Source organism: Heptranchias perlo, chromosome 36 (assembly GCF_035084215.1).
Source record: "Heptranchias perlo isolate sHepPer1 chromosome 36, sHepPer1.hap1, whole genome shotgun sequence".
In the NCBI taxonomy this organism is placed as follows: Eukaryota; Metazoa; Chordata; class Chondrichthyes; order Hexanchiformes; family Hexanchidae; genus Heptranchias; species Heptranchias perlo.
This window is the reverse complement of record NC_090360.1, coordinates 2,531,952-2,550,962: the sequence shown is the minus strand read 5'-3', so window position 1 is coordinate 2,550,962 and position 19,011 is coordinate 2,531,952. Positions and strand designations below refer to the sequence as shown.

At 45.0% G+C, this 19,011-nt stretch overlaps 2 protein-coding genes and 1 long non-coding RNA gene across 4 annotated transcripts in view; 2 read left to right on the top strand and 1 right to left on the bottom strand.

The window, feature by feature from the left end:
* LOC137304000 (synaptopodin 2-like protein) overlaps positions 1-11,868 on the bottom strand; it is a 37,049-nt gene extending 25,181 nt beyond the window's left edge. The window contains exon 1 of the mRNA XM_067972390.1: positions 11,563-11,868. Coding sequence (XP_067828491.1) covers positions 11,563-11,667 — 105 coding nt within the window. The 5' untranslated portion in view covers positions 11,668-11,868. The remainder of the gene's footprint in view (positions 1-11,562) is intronic.
* Positions 1,507-6,081, top strand: LOC137304001 (uncharacterized). Its single transcript, XR_010958501.1, has 2 exons — positions 1,507-1,745; positions 4,533-6,081. It is a non-coding gene; the product is annotated as an uncharacterized lncRNA (long non-coding RNA).
* A 5,148-nt stretch (positions 11,869-17,016) lies between the features above and the next one.
* Positions 17,017-19,011, top strand: part of LOC137303999 (protein transport protein Sec24C-like) — a 69,115-nt gene continuing 67,120 nt past the window's right edge. For both annotated transcript variants that reach the window (XM_067972389.1, XM_067972388.1), the window contains exon 1: positions 17,017-17,123. The gene's annotated coding sequence lies outside the window, so the exon portion shown is untranslated. The remainder of the gene's footprint in view (positions 17,124-19,011) is intronic.

Genomic DNA, 19,011 nt, shown 5'->3' with positions numbered 1-19,011 from the left:
TTATCTGGGGCTCCCAGATTTCTGTCCATTTCTTAGGAAATCAGTGGCCAGGTCTTGCTATTTATCTAGATTTCTGCCTAAGTCTCGTCCTGGCGTATGTCCATCACACTTCAAAGTCTCGTATTTTGTTACACATACAAAAGAATCTTGGGGTACATTGCTAGTTAGTTGCGAATGTGATGAATTGTGGTAACAGCGATCTCTAGAGGTTTTATTGATTGCCGTCTGGTCCAAGTCAAGGGGCCCATTGTGATGAGGTTCTCTGGGCACAACTTATAACAACCACAGAATTAGGACTATTTGAAATTGGTCAGTAGGATGGCACTGGGCAGCAATCAGTGCCACAGGACAAAAACACTCTACCAATGCCCACCATGAGAAGGGCACCTCAATGGTCGAATCAAACTAAAAATAGTTTTAGTTACATCGTGATCTGGTTTTCATTGTCGCTTATGTAAATTGTATCCAGCCCTGCCCACCAGTCACGGAAAGTTTCAAGTGTACCCATGGGCACCACGTGATCGCACGCTAAGGTCAGCTGGAATGCAGGTGGTTTGATTGCCTAGGGAGTTGGAGAGGAATTTCCTGAATTGGTTGCAGGTTCTTTTCACCTCTCCCAGGAGATGATGTGGTTAGGGCATGAATCAATGATGTTTGAGGTTGCACCATTGACTGGAGGAGGCAGTCTTTATGGGCCTAATGGTTTCTTTCTCTTTCTTGGTTTCATAGGTTTATGTTTGTAAAGTCTGTCATTGACTTGGGGCCTAAAATTTGTTAAAACTTTCCAATCTGTAAACCTCCTCACCAAACAGCAATTGAACTCTGACTTATCTTATCCTTGTTTACTTAACAGCAATTAGATTTTGTGGGTTTAAAGGAAGACAATTTTACCTTAGCCAGAAAATAATAATGTGCTTTCCATGATAGAATTATCCTGGTAAAACAGCCTATCATTCAACACACTGTGAGCAATGCCAGGGGAGATACGTGTAATATACAGGCCGTTGGCTTACGGTGATTGAATTAATCAAATTCTGTTTTTATTGCATGGGATTGTTAGAGGTGTTTTGGGGATTGTATTCCCCTGGCTATGGCTTTAGTTAAAACTGGTCACTTAATGGTGGTCTCTACTTTAATTAAAGCTCTTAATTCATTATCAGCTTCAGTTAATCTGCAACAGAAACTCAAGGGCCAATATTTACATTGTGGTGTTTTGAGTTCTTATTCAGCCTCTAACAAACTTATTGCTGTCTCCATTTCATCACATTTTCAGCCAGTAACATTCCTGAAATCACTGATGTGATGACATTTGGTCATCAGAAACACTGCCCCTAGATTTAAAGGGATGGCAAGAATTCAGGATTTTTTTAAATTGAGGGACAATTGTAGTGGAGTTTGACCTTTAATGCTGCTGATTACATGTCACAAATCTATTAATACTTGAATACCATATCACTGTCTGTTACACTTCTTTTCTTTCTTTTCTCTCCCCACCTCCCATCTACATTACCCTCCTCCAACAGAATGTAGGGAATCAAACTTCTGGATGTGAGTGTTACCACCAATCATGGGCTGGCCCATCAGCAACCAGACTTGGGTTGAGCAAGTCTCCACTTGCCTCCAGAACTTCTTTCCCTCCTTCTCCAGTGACTCTTCTGGAACTGGCAAGTGGAAGAAAGTGAAGTATTTTGAAGTATTTGGTCAGGAGCTCAGTGTCTCAGTGTAGTTACTCGGCTGTCTCTATCGTAAGTATTTGAATGCATTTTGAGAGACGCAGTTTGCATGGTTCATAACAAGTCCAGAAGGGTTAATCTGGATCCGTGGTAATCTGTATTTCTATGCTTACTTTAGGATATGGGTATTGCAAGAATGCAGCCAAACAAGGACTTTAAATGGCACTGTTAAAATTGATTAATTTCCTTTGAAGCAAAGAATTGATTTGCGTGTATTAAAGAAAATATATTTTTAAATTATAATTTTTTAAAATATATTTGTGTAGGATTGTGTAATCCTTACGAATATTAGATTCTTCATCATATTTGATTGCTGAAAAAATAAGAATTTAAACAATTACAATTTAGGATTTGGGGTAACACAAAAAGCATTGTTAAATAATCAGTGTCTGTCATGTGGTCATTTAACAATAGACTTTTGTTTGGAGCTTTTTTAGTCCAACTATATAACTTTCAGTACTGTGACCATACCTAACACTGTCAAATCACAGAGCTATGTGACTCATTGCATACTTAATACATGAGGGCATGTTTGGGAACTGATTAAGTGCCAGACGCCATGAGCATGTGGGAAAAGTCCGTTCAGTTTGACTAATTATAGTTCTGGTCGGTGATTTTAACAGATGTTATTTCATGGTTCCAGACTACAAATGTAGGGTAACTTTCACCTGGGTAATAATCTGGTGGAGTGAATCAAACGCCCATTACAGAACCTGCCTGATCTCCATTAACGCTCCTTCAATTCCATTAAAGCTCATGGAATCGAAGGCAAATTATTGACCTGTTTAGGAGATTGGTTAGGCGGCAGAAAACAGAGAGTAGGAATAATGGGTATGTCCTCGAATTGGAAGGAAGTGACTAGTGGTGTCCCACAAGGCTGGAGCCTCAACTATTCACTATATTTATTAATGACTTAGGTAATACAATAGAGAGCCATTTATCCAAGTTTGCCAAAGACACAAAGATTGGTGGCATAATAAGTAGTGTAGATGGGAGCATAAAATTACAAAGAGACATTAATAGATTAGGTGAGTGGGCAAAATTTATGTGGGTAGTTTATGTAATCTCTCTTCATAATCTAACCCTTGGAGCCCTGGTAACAATCTGGTGAATCGGCACTGCACTCCTTAGGAAGGATATATTGGCCTTGGAAGAAGTGCAGTGCAGATTCACCAGAATGTTACCAGGTCTCCAAAGGTTAGATTATGAGGAGAGATTACATAAACTTGTATTCCCTGGAAAATAGATGGTTAAGGGGTGATTTGATTGCGATTTTTAGGATTTTGAAAGGAATTGATAGGGTAGATAGAGTGAAACTTTTTCCGATGGTGGGGGAGTCTAGGACAAGGGGACATAACCTTAAAATCAGAGCCAGGCCATTTAGGAGAGAAGTTAGGAAACACTTCTTCATGCAAAAGGTGATAGAAGTGTAGAACTCTCTCCCACAAAAAGCAATATATGCTAGCTCAATTAAGAATTTTAAACCTGAGATCGATAGATTTTTGCTAGCCAAGGGTATTAAGGGATATGGAGCCAAAGGGGGTGGATAGAGTTAGGATACAGATCAGTCATGATCTCATTGAATGGTGGAACAGGCTTGAAGGGCTGAATGGCCTCCTCCTGTTCCTATGTTCCATCCTATTGATTTCAACAGGCGTATTCTACAATGAGCAGCCGATCTGATTACCTCCCAGGTGATGAAGGTGAAAATTGGCCCCACGATTTCTAAAATAATAAAATGACACTGTTTGCTTTTTAGTTGCGGTCTCTAAACAGTTTGTGTGTTTTGTTAGAGTTGTGGGGCTGAGCTTTAATTGAGTTCAGGATCAGGTAGGTTTGAACAGTCAGTAATGTTAGAACTTCTGCCCTACATTAATATGTAGTCGCAACATTTTAATGAAATAATGATGATGATCCCAAGGATGAAAGGCTTTAATTATGAGGAAGAATGAGAGAAAATGGGGCTCTTTTCATTAGAACAAAGAACAAAGAACACTATAAGAGGAGAACTGACAGAGGGGTTCAAAATTATGAAGGGTATTGATGAAGTACAAAGGGATAAATTATTTCCACTGGTCGGTAAGTCAGTAACAATGGGCGATAAACTTACCATCACTAAAAGGGTAAAGAGAGAGGTTAGAAGAATTTTTTTATGCACAGGGTTGTGAGGACCAGGACTGCCCTGCCAGAAACAGTGGGGAAACCAGAATAATTAAAAAAATTTGGATAAATATTTGAAAAAGATAAATTTAAAAGGGCACAGCAAAATGACCAGAGAATGGGGCTAATTGGATCTCTCTTTTACAGGTTGTGGTGGGTTAAATGGTCTCTTTCTGTGCTGCAAAATTCTATGATTCTAAAGGCTGTTTGTCAGGCATAAAATGAAATAACATTATTGAATAAGATAAGGATCTCTATAGTGTGGTCTAATTAACAATGGGTTTCACACGTCCTGCCCCAACAAGTGGGGAGATGAGGAGAATTTTTTTAAGCAGCGAGTTGTTACTTAAAAAGGAAACATTTGCAGGGCTATGGGGAAAGGGCAGGGGAGTGGGCCTAATTGGATAGCTCTTTCAAAGAGCTGGCACAGACACGATGGGCTGAATGGCCTCCTTCTGTGCTTTATGATTCTATAAAACGTATATCACTCGCTTAAGATATTTAAGCAGGATACTTGGTGCAGATGCTAATCTCATTGGCAGGGGGTCGCCACAGAAAGCTGGGTACTGGGAGAGTTTTTTTGCAAAGATTTTGTTTATTCCTTACAATTAATCCCATGCCACCTTTATCATCCATCAGGACAAGCAGACAGGAACTTGGTCGAACATCTCATTCAAAAAGCAACGCTTGAGATGCCGCAGTGATCCCTCAGCAGTCCGTTCGAGCCTGATCCCACAACATTCCGATGCACAAACAAAAACGTTCCCAACTAAGCCAACTGACATCAACGTCGGCCATGCCAAACAAACAGTTATGTTGGCGTGCAATGTCTAAGCAGCCTCTCACCTTCCCCATGACCTGAACTGTAAGCCTCAAATTCAAATTCTTTGTCGATCATTCAGCAGGAGGAGGGGTGACCTTCTTTCCATGGGTTGAGTGAAAATAACCTCCTCCCAAAAATAAATAAAAGTTGCCCCCTCCCGCCCCCTTAATCCAATACAATCACAGAGCAGGGGTGTAAATCTTTGAAATTAACTGTGGGGAGTCAGGAAGCAGGGCAATATTTTAAAAATAAATAACAGCAGTAGTCTTCAGAAAGAACTTCTTCGATGTATTCCATCCGTGGCATTACACTAAATTTGCATGTAATTCAGAGACTCTCGATCAAAGAGTCTCTGTGAACAACGAATGCCCTTCATAAAGGGACTTGTGCAACTGAAATGCCTTGGAATGTGTTTATATTTTTGTCTGCCTCTAGAAACACCCAGCTGATTGTATTCATATCACTTTAGTTCTTCTCATCAGAATAATCTATTCCATTTATTCTTCCATAAGTAGAAATAGTTTGAGAGTTTGCAACCCCAGGGTCCAATTTCCCTGAGCTGAGCTTTTGACCCCATATCCTCCCCATCACCAAGACCATCTACTTCCACCTCCACAATATCGCTCGTCTCTGCCCCGCTTCAGCCCATCTGCTGCTGAATCCATGCTTTTGTTACCTCCAAACTCGGCTATTCCAATGCTCTCCTGGCTGGCCTCCTACCTTCCACCTTTGATAAACTTCAGCTCATCCAAAACTCTGCTGCCCGTATCCCAACTTGTACCAAGTCCCATCACCCTCTGTGCTCGCTGACCTACATTGGCCACCGGTCTGGCAACACCTCAATTTAAAAATTCTCATCCTTGTTTTCAAATCCCTCCATGGCCTCACCCCTCCCATGTCTGTAACCTCCTCCAGCCCTACGACCCTCCGAGATCTCTGCGTTCCTCTAATTCTAGCCTTCTGTGGGTCCCTGATTTCCCTCGCCCCATCATTGGCAGCCGTGCCTTCAGCCATCTAGGCCCTAAACTCTGGAATTCCCTCCCCAAACCTCTCCATCTCTCTACCTCTCTCTCCTCCTTTAAAATACTCCTTATAACCTACCTATATGACCAAGTGCTTTGGTCACCTGTCCTAATGTCTCCTTCTTTGGCTCAGTGTCAATTTTTGTCTGATTACGGTCCTATGAAGAGCCTTGGGACATTTTACTACATTAAAGGCGCTATATAAATGCAAGTTTTTGTTGTTGTTGAGTGCAGGGAGCAGCATGAATTTTACAGTGATCGTTAGCCTCTAAATTCATATTTTCAACAATTTCATTTGATAAAATTGTCCTGTACATGGTTAACATATAAATATATACATTTATCGACATGTCTGTGTATATTATTATAAAGACTTTACATATGCAGACACTCCTTGTCTGTCACACTTCAGATGTTATGCACTGTCTAATGCTTCTGTGTTATATTTTTTTAAAAGTGCAATGGAACAAAGGCGGTCATTTGGAATATACAGAAAAACTCCACAAGGGTAAAATACCAGTCAGAATGTCCGAACTTTTTGATTAAGCTTTGAATGAACTGACCCAGTGTTTACTTTAAATCAATTAGACTTTATAGTCTTTAAGGGACACACACCTACACTTTGCTAGCTGACTAATACATTGAGTATTGAATGATATAATTTTCTTATCCTTATAAAATTCTTTTGACTTGCTGTGAGCGGTTCCATGTGAACTTTGCTTCAAGCTTCACCGCTACCTACTTATTCTGAATAACTCAAATTTTGAACCAACAAAAAAATGTTTTATTATTATCTACTCATGATTGGCTCAAACATCCAAGAAACCAAATCAAAGAGTTAATTCACTGCTGTCCAATTGCCTTGCTGCCTCTCGCCACATTTCTCACAAATTGCTCCCAGATCCTCCAATCACCGTCACCAACGACAGGAAAGATCCACTCTTCTTTATATAGGAAAAATATAAAAATACTTCCCCTTATTTTACAACCTTACGTTTGTGGTTTACTTTTTACTCTCAGTAGGATGAGGAATGTAAGTTTTCGGGAAAACGGAACATTTCCATTTTTTGCCTTTCTGCTTTTCCTGCCATTTTTTCCCTCCGCTCCCAATACCATTGTCACCCTGCTGGGGCACAGTTGCACAAGCCCAGGGCAATCACCAAGAGGTCATTCTTTACAGTGCACATCAGCCACCTACTCAATTACAGGGAGAATCGCGCCCGAGTCTGATCCTGTCGTCACCTGAGCTCCACACAGGATCCTGCAACAGGTGACACTGAATGACCACCAGGAGCCAGGAAACTTGGCACATTTTCTCTCGCTGACACGGGACCCTGCGGCCAAAGGTTGTGCCAATAGTACCGGTCCTTCTGAGACCAGCTAACTCAGCACTAACCAAGGATCGAATGGGACCTTCCTGCTCTGTATTTCTCAGCCATTCATTGTCTGAACCAGCTGAGCGTCTGGGGGAGTGTTTTCCCCCTCGTTTTTAACACCTTATTGCCAACATCAGGTCAGACATTTCAAGTTTAGTTGCAGAAAAAGTTTGCTGTACTCTGTTCCAACAATGTGCCCTAATCCCAATCTGTGCAGAGTTCTGCAGTTATCCATTTCCCACACCTTCTAGCTTTAGAACCTTACCGTGCAGAAGGAGGCCATTCGGCCCATCGTGCCTGTCTTTCAAAGCGCTGTCCCACATCCCAGCTTTTTCCCCATAACCCTGCAAATTAGTCCTCTTCTTTAACCTCTCTGAGGTGAGGCTCATTGCGATGGACTGTATTTTTCAAACTTTCTTTGTGCATAGGACCTTCTGAAAATATTGACACATTCCCAGGGACTCGCATCTTAAATTCCAGAAGAAAAACAGTGCTATCATTTTTTATTAGTATTATTTCAGTGAAACAAGCTGCCATGTGGCACCTTACTGGAGCCAGCAGGGTGGTGCAAGGTGCTTGGGCTGTTTGCTATTGTGACCCTCTGCTGTACTCAAACTTTCCACTCAACATGAGGGCAACGGCAGGTGTCAACAAAATAACCTTCAGAATATTCAGCACTGCCAACTAACAAAAGCACTAATCTCGAGCTGACAACTGAAGCACAAATATACCAGCCATGATTCCACAGATTTTATATTCATGTCACTTTGCAAAATGCCCTTTAATTCATGCATTTTATTGGTAAAGTGGGTTTGAAAAACAGCACACATGGCCTCATTACCAATTCTGTAAATTTAATTTATTGTTTACTTTATGACATTTGCCTCCCACCAAAGCTACTCATATTTTAATGATTAGTTCCAGTATCATGATTATGAACAAGGCTACTCTTCCCACTGATCATAATCCCAATGGCAAACCAAGGCTGATGCCTCCCGACGACTCAAACAGGGCGAACATCTCTTGTTGGTCCTAATTCTAGCTAAAACAAGCTTATAGTTTCTGCTTTTCCAAACTTGTATCCCCAAATAAGACTCCTATTTCTGCTTTTCTTAAACTAATGCTAAATCAAAGCTACTGTTTCCACTGTTCCGTTACCTAAATCCAGAACAAGTTGACTGTTGTCCTTAATTCGAACCCCAAAAGAAGACCACAGGTTTTGTAATCCATCAGCCAACTCGTGAAAAGTGGCGACATAAATGAAACTCCAGCACTCCATAGGTACAATGAGCCTAAAAGTGTTTCCTAGGCTTTACTCTATCTCAACAGTCTCACATCTTCTCTGTGAGGCCTGTAGAGAGTGAGGGGCTGCAATGTCAATCAGTCCAACTATTCCTAACTCGAACCATACATCAAGGTCAATGATTGCTGCAATTCCAAAACCAACTGACAAATTCTGCTTATCATGTTTTCACCAATTTTCTCTGAAAATGTTCTCCCATCCCTGCCCCTCCCCTCCTCTCACTTCTTGACTGCAGCCCTTTTTGCTACTCCTGGCCCTAACCATAGAAAAGGATGAGGTTTCTTTTCTACTCAATCTTAAAAAGTCTCAAGTTCAACCACTCATCACTCTAACCAAAAAACAAGGCTCCTCTTCTGTGTGCCCCCAACCCTGAGACAACAACAACAACTTGCATTTATATAGCGCCTTTAACGTAGTAAAATGTCCCAAGGTGCTTCACAGGTGCAATAATCAAACAAAATTTGACACCAAGCCACGTAAGGAGATATATTAGGGTAGGTGACCAAAAGCTAGGTCAAAAAGATAGGTTTTAAGGAGCGTCTTTAAAGGGGAGAGAGAGGTAGAGAAGCGGAGAGGTTTAGCGAGGGAATTCCAGAGCTCGGGGCCTAGGCAGCTGAAGGCACAGCTGCCAATGGTAGAGCAAAGAACATCGGGAATGCGCAAGAGCCCAGAATTGGAGGAGCACAGAGATCTCGGAGGGTTGTAGGGATGGAGGAGGTTACAGAGATAGGGAGGGGGTGAGGCCATGGGCAAGGCTACAGTTTCTGCTCCTGACATTACAACCTTGTCAGTACTAACTACATCCTTAAATTGACCTTCTGATATTTAGTGAGACATTGACAATGAAACAGAATTGGTCAAAGAGATCCTGAATTGGAAAATAAAACAAAGTTGGCATCGAATGATAATTGTTTTCACAAATGTGTTACAAATTTTTCAACTATTTCCACAATCCATCAGTAACCAAGACTGTTTACCTGCCCAGGGCCAGAGCCAAGGTCAGGGGGCTAGACATCAGTGGACTGGGTCCTGAAATATTTCTCCAAATAAATTGTCACCTCAAATGCATATCATAATATCTGCCCTTTTATTTTGTGCCGTTCAATATATTCCCTCTGTTTTGGCTCAGTTTCCAATGTTCGTACAATTACAGCAAACTATTTTCCCACAGATCACACTTCTAAGGAAGAACAAGGACAGGAGGATGAAGAACCATGTCATTTGTGAATGAGTGTGTGTTTGTCTGAGTATTAAAGCAAGTACAGATCTGAATAATGGAATTAGAAATGATTGGGCTTTTCCAGTTGGAACCTAAGGGGTTCCCTTAACATCAATATGCAATATTCCGACTTACTTTTATTGCAAAACCCAGAACAATGCCTCACTCAGTGAGAAAATGGACATACTTTCTAATAAGCAATTACTTAGGTTGTCAATCTTTCCATTTTCTTTCTGACCTTGAGATAACCTGGCCTATCCCCAGGGAGAGGAGCTGAGCAATCACCAATCTACAGTAATTTCCAACAATAATAATTAGCTGCTAATTGAATTAAGATCTATTTAGATCACTCCCCCACAGGTAGTGACCAAGCCTTAAAGGGACAGGCCAGGTTAGCAGTACTTCCAGGGGTTGAATAGGCGGTGAATTCAGTTGCGTCATAAAGAACCTGCATTTATATAGCGCCTTTCATGACCTCAGGACGACCCAAAGCGCTTTACAGCCAATGAAGTACTTTTTGACGTGTCGTTGCTGTTACAATGTAAGAAATGCAGCAGACAATTTCATAATCACAACACGTACAAAATAGTTTGGTAAATTTAGGAGCAATTAAAAAGATTTGTTTTACTATTATCCCAGAAGGCTCAACCAACTCGGCAAAGATTTGACACTAAATTTCAATGTTTTTCCTCCTTTGCCCTGCTGGACTGTCGAATGGAAACTGGCCTCCTTCATTCTGTGATCTCCAGTTCTGGCCACTAGGGAGGTTCTGTTTTGGGGGTGTAGATTGATCCAATCTGACATTGGCCTGTTTTCACACCATCCACTCTCCCCCTGACCTGGTGTGTGAATGAACTCTCCTAAATTAATCACAAGTCACTGTGACCAGTGCAAGAGGTTCAGAAAAGTTTGCACTGAAATATAACCAAAAGGATTTAATGCAACCAATCGACCTAAAGTCTGCAATCATGAATATTAAGGGTTAAACAGCCCTGCTGGAAATGCACAGGAGCCGGATGGAGACTGATCCGTGTCTTGCTGTTCATGTACTGTGGATATCATCACCAGCAGTGAAAAACGATCCGATCTATCCCAAATCCTGACATTGTCCTGCTCTTGTAAAACCCCTGCTCTTCGCACTCGTGCTCTTTAAAGGTTAAACTTACTTTATCGACAGATCTTCGAAGTTCGACTTTACATTTTTTTCCCCGATCATCTATTCTTTTGTAGTTTGAAATCAAGTTGGTCAAACTATAAACCAATTGAACAGGAAGCTTTCTGTCCTGGGCCAATCACCCATCAAACTGGGTCACATACAGTGAACGGTACAAGTATAAATGTACAGGAATGGGGGACATGTGTGGAACTTTGCTCTGAACGGCACTGATCCTTTACACCTGGTCATTTCGATAAGTCAGAGCGGGCTATTGGATCTGGCAGTGTTAATTTCCCCAGTTGAGTTGTCCTGGGCGGGGGTCTCTCCCTCTCTTGGGGGGGGGGGGGTCTCTCTGGGTGGGGAGTCTCTGTCTCTCTCTGGGTGGGGAGGGGGTCTCCCTCTCTGGGTGGGGAGGGTGTCTCTCTCTCTCTTTGGGTGGGGAGGGGGTCTCTCTCTCTCTTTGGGTGGGGAGGGTGTCTCTCTCTCTCTTTGGGTGGGGAGGGGGGTCTCCCTCTCTCTGGAGGGGAGGGGAGGAATTCCTCTGCCTCTCTCTGGGAAGGGGTCTGTCTAGGAGGGGGTCTGTCTGGGGGAGTCTCAGTCTCTCTCTGGGGTGGGGGTCTGTTTCTCTCTTGGGGGTGTCTCTCTCGGGGGCTCTGTCTCTCTCTCTCTGGGCGGAGGGGGTCTCTCTCTCTCTGGCCAGGGGTGTTTGTCTATCGGGGTGGGGGTCTCTCTCTCTGGGTGGGGTTTATTGGGTCGCAATGCTGTCCTACCTTGGCGACTTTGAGCGGGTTGTGTTGCTGGGAGCCTCCCTGAAGCCTGAAGCCCCAGGGCGCTCCACCACCCAGGGTGACGAGAGCCTCTTCACCGGTCCCCATGGCTCCTCCTGATGACCTTCAGCAAACGGTCTGTCCCTGAGAGATCTTCATCGCCCTGGTCCTCGCCATTATTCACAACACGGTCCAGCAGCAGTCCGAGCTGGCTGCTCCCAGGCTCCACAAGGACACAGTGCGAGAGACTCGGCTCCACTCTCCTCTGTGCCCTGCAGCAATGCAGGAGCTGGACTGGTGGCTCAATCCACTCTTGGTCGAAGGCCAGATCTCAACACGTGTCGCGTCAATCTCAGCACCGCTGTGGAAAGATCTAAAAGGGAAACTGAGAAATGACTGTCTTCGGGAATAGCAGAACGCTTTAAAACTCTCCTGAAGGACCGTGTTTGTTTTATATATAGTGTCACCACCAGGAACAATAAACTAATTCCCAAAGGCACACGCCCGGGGTGTGAGATCAACAGGGACTAACTGCCCAGAGCTGGTTTCTGTCTCTGAGCAGAATTTCACAGCCAGGTGGACGAAGATATTTCACGGTTTTCTATTATTACAAGAATAAATTCACGAAGGAACAGCACGCAATGCTGATTGATTCGGGCATAGATTTTATTTTGATTTGCGACAAAATGTTGCTTTGATGGCTAGGAATGATCTTTATTTATTGCAGTCACTTTATGCCCTGACTGTGCCAAGAGTCCTAACAACAATCCAAGCAACTCCAAAATTCTGCAATGCACTGCATGCAAATTGCTGCTGCACAACATTTATGTAAAACATTTTTGATTCTGCAGTAAGGTTTCCTTGAGTAAATAAGTCATTCCATTGTATAACATCAGGAAGATTTTTTTCACATCGTTCACCTGACGAAGGGGGAAGCCTCCGAAAGCTTGTGAATTTAAAATAAAATTGCTGGACTATAACTTGGTGTTGTAAAATTGTTTACAATCAGGAAGATTAGGAGAGATCCGACTGTCAGACCCTGAGACTATTTCCTATTTGAAGGGCATCATTTAAATGCAAATAGTCTCGGGTTGTAAATATTTTGATCTGCAGCTCGACTGAATACAAGAAAAATTCCACACAGTTCCTGAACGACAGCATCTCTCTAGTAACTACAGTAGGAGACGCTCAACCATCCCTGATGGAGCTTTCTCACATCACTGCCCACTTTCTGGAATTCCCTGTCTTGCTTCATCTCTGCATACAATAGGAGGCAACTAAACCATTGGTTGGAACTTGCCCACAGGTGGTGGCAACAGGTGGAAGATAAACAACTTGCACTGGAGCCAATTACCGCCCCATCAGTCTACTCTCAATCAGCAGCAAAGTGATGGGAGGTGTCGTCGACAGTGCTATCAAGCGGCACTTACTCACCAATAACCTGCTCACTGATGCTCAGTTTGGGTTCCGCCAGGACCATTACAACCTTGGTCCAGACATGGACAAAAGAGCTGAATTCCAGAGGTGAGGTGAGAGTGACTGCCCTTGACATCAAGGCAGCATTTGACCGAGTGTGGCACCGAGGAGCCCGAGTAAAATTGAAGTCAATGGGAATCAGGGGGAAAACTCTCCAGTGGCTGGAGTCATACCTAGCACAAAGGAAGATGGTAGTGGTTGTTGGAGGCCAATTATCTCAGCCTCAGGACATTGCTGCAAGAGTTCCTCAGGGCAGTGTTCTAGGCCCAACCATCTTCAGCTGCTTCATCAATGACTTTCCCTCCATCATAAAGTCAGAAATGGGGATGTTACCTGATGATTGCACAGTGTTCAGTTCCATTTGCAACCCCTCAGATAATGAAGCAGGCCGCATGCAGCAAGACCTGGACAACATCCAGGCTTGGGCTCATAAGTGGCAAGTAACATTCACGCCAGACAAGGACCATCTCCAACAAGAGAGTGTCTGGCCACCTCCCCTTGATATTCAATGGCATTACCATCGCCAAATCCCCCACCATCAACATCCTGGGGGTCACCATTAACTGGACCAGCCATATAAATACTGTGGCTACAAGAGCAGGTCAGAGGCTGGGTATTCTGTGGCAAGTGACTCCCCTCCTGACTCCCCAAAGCCTTTCCACCATCTACAAGGCACAAGTCAGGAGTGTGATGGAATACTCTTCACAAGCCTGGATGAGTGCAGCTCCAACAACACTCAAGAAGCTCAACACCATCCAGGACAAAGCAGCCCGCTTGATTGGCAGCCCATCCACCACCCTAAACATTCACTCCCTTCACCACCGGCGCACAGTGGCTGCAGTGTGTACCATCCACAGGATGCACTGCAGCAACTCGCCAAGGCTTCGTCGACAGAACCTCCCAAACCCGCGACCTCTACCACCTAGAAGGACAAGAGCAGCAGGTACATGGGCACAACACCACCTGCACGTTCCCCTCCAAGTCACACACCATCCCGACTTGGAAATATATCGCCGTTCCTTCATTGTCGCTGGGTCAAAATCCTGGAACTCCCTTCCTAACAGCACTGTGGGAGAACCTTCACCACCTGGACTGCAGCGGTTCAAGAAGGCGGCTCACCACCACCTTCTCAAGGGCAATTAAGGATGGCCAATAAATGCCGGCATCGCCAGCGACGCCCACATCACATGAACAAATAAAAAAAAACCTTCAAAACCTTCCCAATACCTACTCTTGAACCTCATCCTTTGTCAACTCCACAAGCTCCTCCAAACTTCTCAGTGTCTGAATTTTTTGCCCCTTCCTGTGAAGTGCCTTGGGATGTTTTCCTGATGTTAAAGAGGCTGTATTAGTGTAAATCTGTTATTTTGTATCTTTGCACTCTTCCCTTGGAGAGGATAGTGTGAAGTATTGGAAGGATCCACATTGCTGATTAACTGTCTGACAGGCCGCAATGTGAACGCTCCTTCCATGGCTGTAACCATGATGGCAGGGGGCGGAGTTAGTCCTCTACGGCGGGATGATTTTACGGGCGCCCACAAACCATGCGATGAGGGGGGAGGGGCACTCACACCCAGCAGACCTGAGTATCCCACTGGCCGTCAACCAGAATTCAGAACCGTTGCTCCGGGACTGCCTGGAGCTGGGTTAGGAACATAGGAACAGGAGTAGGCCATTCAGCCCCTCGAGCCTGTTCTGCCATTCAATGAGAACATGGCTGATCTGTATCCCAACTCCATCTACCCGCCTTGGCTCCATATCCCTTAATGGTTCAAACGCTGCTCCTTCTGACTCAGAGGCGGGAATGCCACCACTAAGCCAAGGGCTGGCTCCAGTGCAAGTTGTTTATCTTCCACCTGTTGCCACCACCTGTGGGCAAGTTCCAACCAATGGTTTAGTCGCCTCCTATTGTTCTGATCAATGTGGTGCCATTTGCTGGCTCTCTTGTCCCAGAGTGATTCCACTGGAACCATGTCTGAAATGGGCAACTATTGAGGAAATTAATCAGTGCTTCCACATGTTTGGAGCTCCACATCATCCTCTTTTCTGATTTCGGTCCAGAATTTCAGGTCTATTATTTCAAAACTAACTTTTTCAGATCTATATCATCAAATTTGTTGTCATTGCAAAATAAATTCAATCAGAAAAGAGGTGCTTGGTGTGGAATTGTGAATTAAAATTTATATTCATGCCAAGGTATAAAGACACTGATTTAATTTTGCTCAAGTTTTAGCACCTTGTTTGTACTATCTGTCTTGAACTGCAATGATTCTGCCCAGAAGCGAGCTCCGCACCTGTATATTTAAATGCAAGTGCAGAGCTCATCTCACAGGTAAATTTAAACGTGGGTGGGAATGCAACATCCTCTAAACGCATAAGTCAACACCAGGGACTCCTAGACACTTTTCAAACTCACTTTGACACCACACTGGACATATAATCCATGCAGGTTTAAACCCAAATGGTCTGAGACTGCCTTGTCCAGGCTGCTTCTCTCTGAAGTGAGGCCAGGACTAAACACCAAAGTTGGAGTGAACATGCACTCATATTCACTGAACAACACAAAGCACTGTAACATGTCAGTCAAATGTCAGTCAACTATTTCCCAAATTAATCTCCCACTGTCCCCGCAGATTGGGCCCTGTGAACGATCTGCCAGTACCACTGCTGCCAGTTACTGAGTACCATCAGCTGTTTAACCCTCCTGTGCACTCCTTCCTCTATCAATCTGACTTTTTCTGTCTCGAACGATGTCCGATATTTCCTAAAACATGTTGTTTGCATAAATTAATCCAAGGCAGAGGAACATGCACAAGGTGCCTGTGTTATCTATTTGTTCGTCTAGAAATAAATTATTTGTCTCACTCCAGAGGCTTCGGCATAAAATCTCGGCCGACACACCAGTGCAGTACTGAGGGAGTGCTACACTGTCGGAGTTGGCGTCTTTCCGATGAGGCGTTAAACCGACAACAGTGACAACACTTCAAAAGTAATTCATTAGCTGCAAAGCGCTTTGGGACGTCCTGAGGTTGTGGAAGGTGTTATCTAAATCCAAGATGTGGAGATGCCGGTGATGGACTGGGGTGGACAAATGTAAGGAATCTTACAACACCAGGTTATAGTCCAACAGTTTTATTTGAAAATCACAAGCTTTCGGAGCTTACCTCCTTCGTCAGGTGAGTGAGTGAAGGGTTCTAAAATCGCATAGCATATATTAGGCTGGGAGACCATCATCTAAATCCAAGTTCTTTCTACCAGTAAAGGAGTGTGTGGAGGGTTTCAGTGAGATTGAGTTTGCTAAGGGGGACGGGATGGGGTTGGGGGAGGGGGGCGGGTTATCCAGGGTTAGTTACCCTTTTCAGATCGAATATACTGGAATCTGTAACAGCCCATTCTGACAGATGTGTGGCAAACAGCTGGCTGTGTGACAGATTCCTCTCTGGGACTGAATGGGAACTGAAGGACCAAGTGAGAAAAAAGAAAAAAAAAGAGGATGCACAAGGAATTCAGTGGATGATGAACAGACAGCACCGACTGGATGGGCCAAACGGCCTGTTTGCTGCTTCAGTTTCGATGTGAAGTTGCATTTGCTGTTGGACCTGTCCAGGGGGCGGGTCTGTGTATGGCCCGCCCCTTTGGGCTACACCGATTGGTCCCCAGGTACATGATTGACGTCCGAATCTGATCTATGATTGGTGCTTTGTCCCGTCAATCAATAAACATACGCGTCAGCTCTAAATTGACGCCTGGAAAGAAACGGGCCGACGCCGAGTGACCGAGTGACCCGGGTCCTCCTCCTCCGCCGCCATCTCCGCACCGAGCGGCTGGACCGGCAGCGAACCAACAACCACAGCCGCCTACCCACCTCAGTCTGCGGACTGCGCCTGCGCAACATCCGGGTCCCCCGCGGCGGGGGTGGGAGGAGTTTGTTTTGCGTGCTTACGTAGACCTGTGCGTGCTTACGTAGATCTGTGCGTGCTTGCGGGCGTCACGACGTGCGTGGGGCCGTGACCGAAGGAAGAGGCTTGCGGGAGACCGACGTGGCAGTAACCGGAGAGGCGGCGACAAGAGGCGGCCCAGAGCGTCCGGTGAGTCGGCGCCGGACCTCCGTGCACCCCGCCCGGGGAGGGAGCGAGGGAGACACGGACAGGCCCAGGCCCAGGCCCAGGCCCAGGCCCAGGCCCAGGCCCAGGCCCGTCCCTCCCTCTTACCCCGCGGGCGGCTTATGAAACCAAGGCCGAGGCCTTGCCCCCCCCCTCAGGACCGGGGAAAGCAAGGCCTAAACCCCGAGGCCTGCGCTCCTTGCTCCTGCAGGGAGGAGGCTGTCGATGAGTTCGCACTCACCCCCCCCCCCCGCCCCGGCGGGTCCCCGGCCTCCTCCTGCTCCTCGGTACCGGGCGCTGGCGGCCTCGGTCTCGGGTTGTCTTCTGCTCTGAGGTAAAACGTTGGAGTCGGTTTAAAGGGCGAGGATGGGGATCAATCGCCGGCTGGGGCCTGACCTGCCCGGCTCCCATCCCCATTCACTCTGTCAACACCCGCCTTCAAACACCCCTCCCGCACCCCAACATCTGTCTGGTGTCCCCCCCCCCCCCCCGCCCGACACAATCCACTTTTATACCAAACTCTGAAGTACTTTGAAACTTATAAGAAAGGAAGACTCGCCTTGGCTCAGTCTCCCTCTGAGTCAGAGGGTTTTGGGTTCAAACCTCACTCCAGAGACTTAAGCAGTCTAAAAGAAAGACTTTGCATTTCTATAGCGCCTTTCACAACCTCAGGACGTCCCAAAGCGCTTTACAGTCAATGAAGTACTTTTTTTGAAGTGTGGTCGCTGTCGTAATGTAGGAAATGCGGCAGCCAATTTGCGCACCGCAAGATCCCACAAACAGCAATGTGATAACGACCAGATAATCTGTTTTTTAGTGATGTTGGTTGAGGGATAAATATTGGCCCCAGGGCACCGGGGAGAACTGGCCTGCTTTTCTCCAAATAGTGCCATGGGATAATTTGTGCCCACCTGAGAGGTCAGACAGCGCCTCAGTTTAATGTTTCATCCGAAAGAGCACTTCAGATAGTGCACTGTTTGTGTAAAGATTAGTTTTCTACAATAATGCACTAATATTTCTTATTCAAATTGGTAGTAAGATGACCAGCTGTTAGAAAACCACGTTGAGAGTTTGGGGCAGTAATTTGCTCTGTTTGCCATGGTAGGAGTTATAAGATTGCCACATAGTTTGGCTGGTAAATTCTGTTGTCCAGCCGATTCATTGAATTGTAGTGCACACAAGTGTTGCCATTTCCAGAGTCTTTCTAATTAACCCAAGCTTGGTGATGCACTGGACCTTCCTGCTTTTACAACGGTCATCAAGCCGAGAATACAAATGCTGCAGAGCCCACTTAAGTCCCTGGTCATTTGGTCGTTTTCCATCTGCGCACTAATCCTGTAAATTACAAATGTCTTTGAGTATTAGAATTCCTGCTGGAATATGGTCATTTCAAGTGATGGGTTTGGGAACAAATAGCGAACCACCTACCTAAGTAAAAGTTGCTGTAGCATTTCTGTACTGGAAATAGTTTGCAGTTACACTTGTTTATGCCGACGGAACCCAGCTATGTGTGTGCGCCACCAGCCTGGATTTGAACGTGACTTCTCGTCTGACCTGAAGTTGTGGATGAATCAGAACTTTCTAGCTCAATATTTGCAAAACCAAAGCTGTCCTTTGTTCCCACTGGAAACATTGCATCTCAGTCCCTGGTTTTATCCCCCATCCTGGCTGAGCTGACAGTGCACAGTCTTCATAGAATCATGCAGCACACAAGGCGGCCATTCAGCCTATCGTGCCTGTGCAGGCTCTTTGAAAGAGCAATCCAATTAGTCCAGCTCATCTACTTTTTCCCCATAGCCCTGCAAACTTTTCCATTTCAAATATATATCCAATTCCCTTTTGAAAGTTACTATTGAATCTGCTTCCACCACCT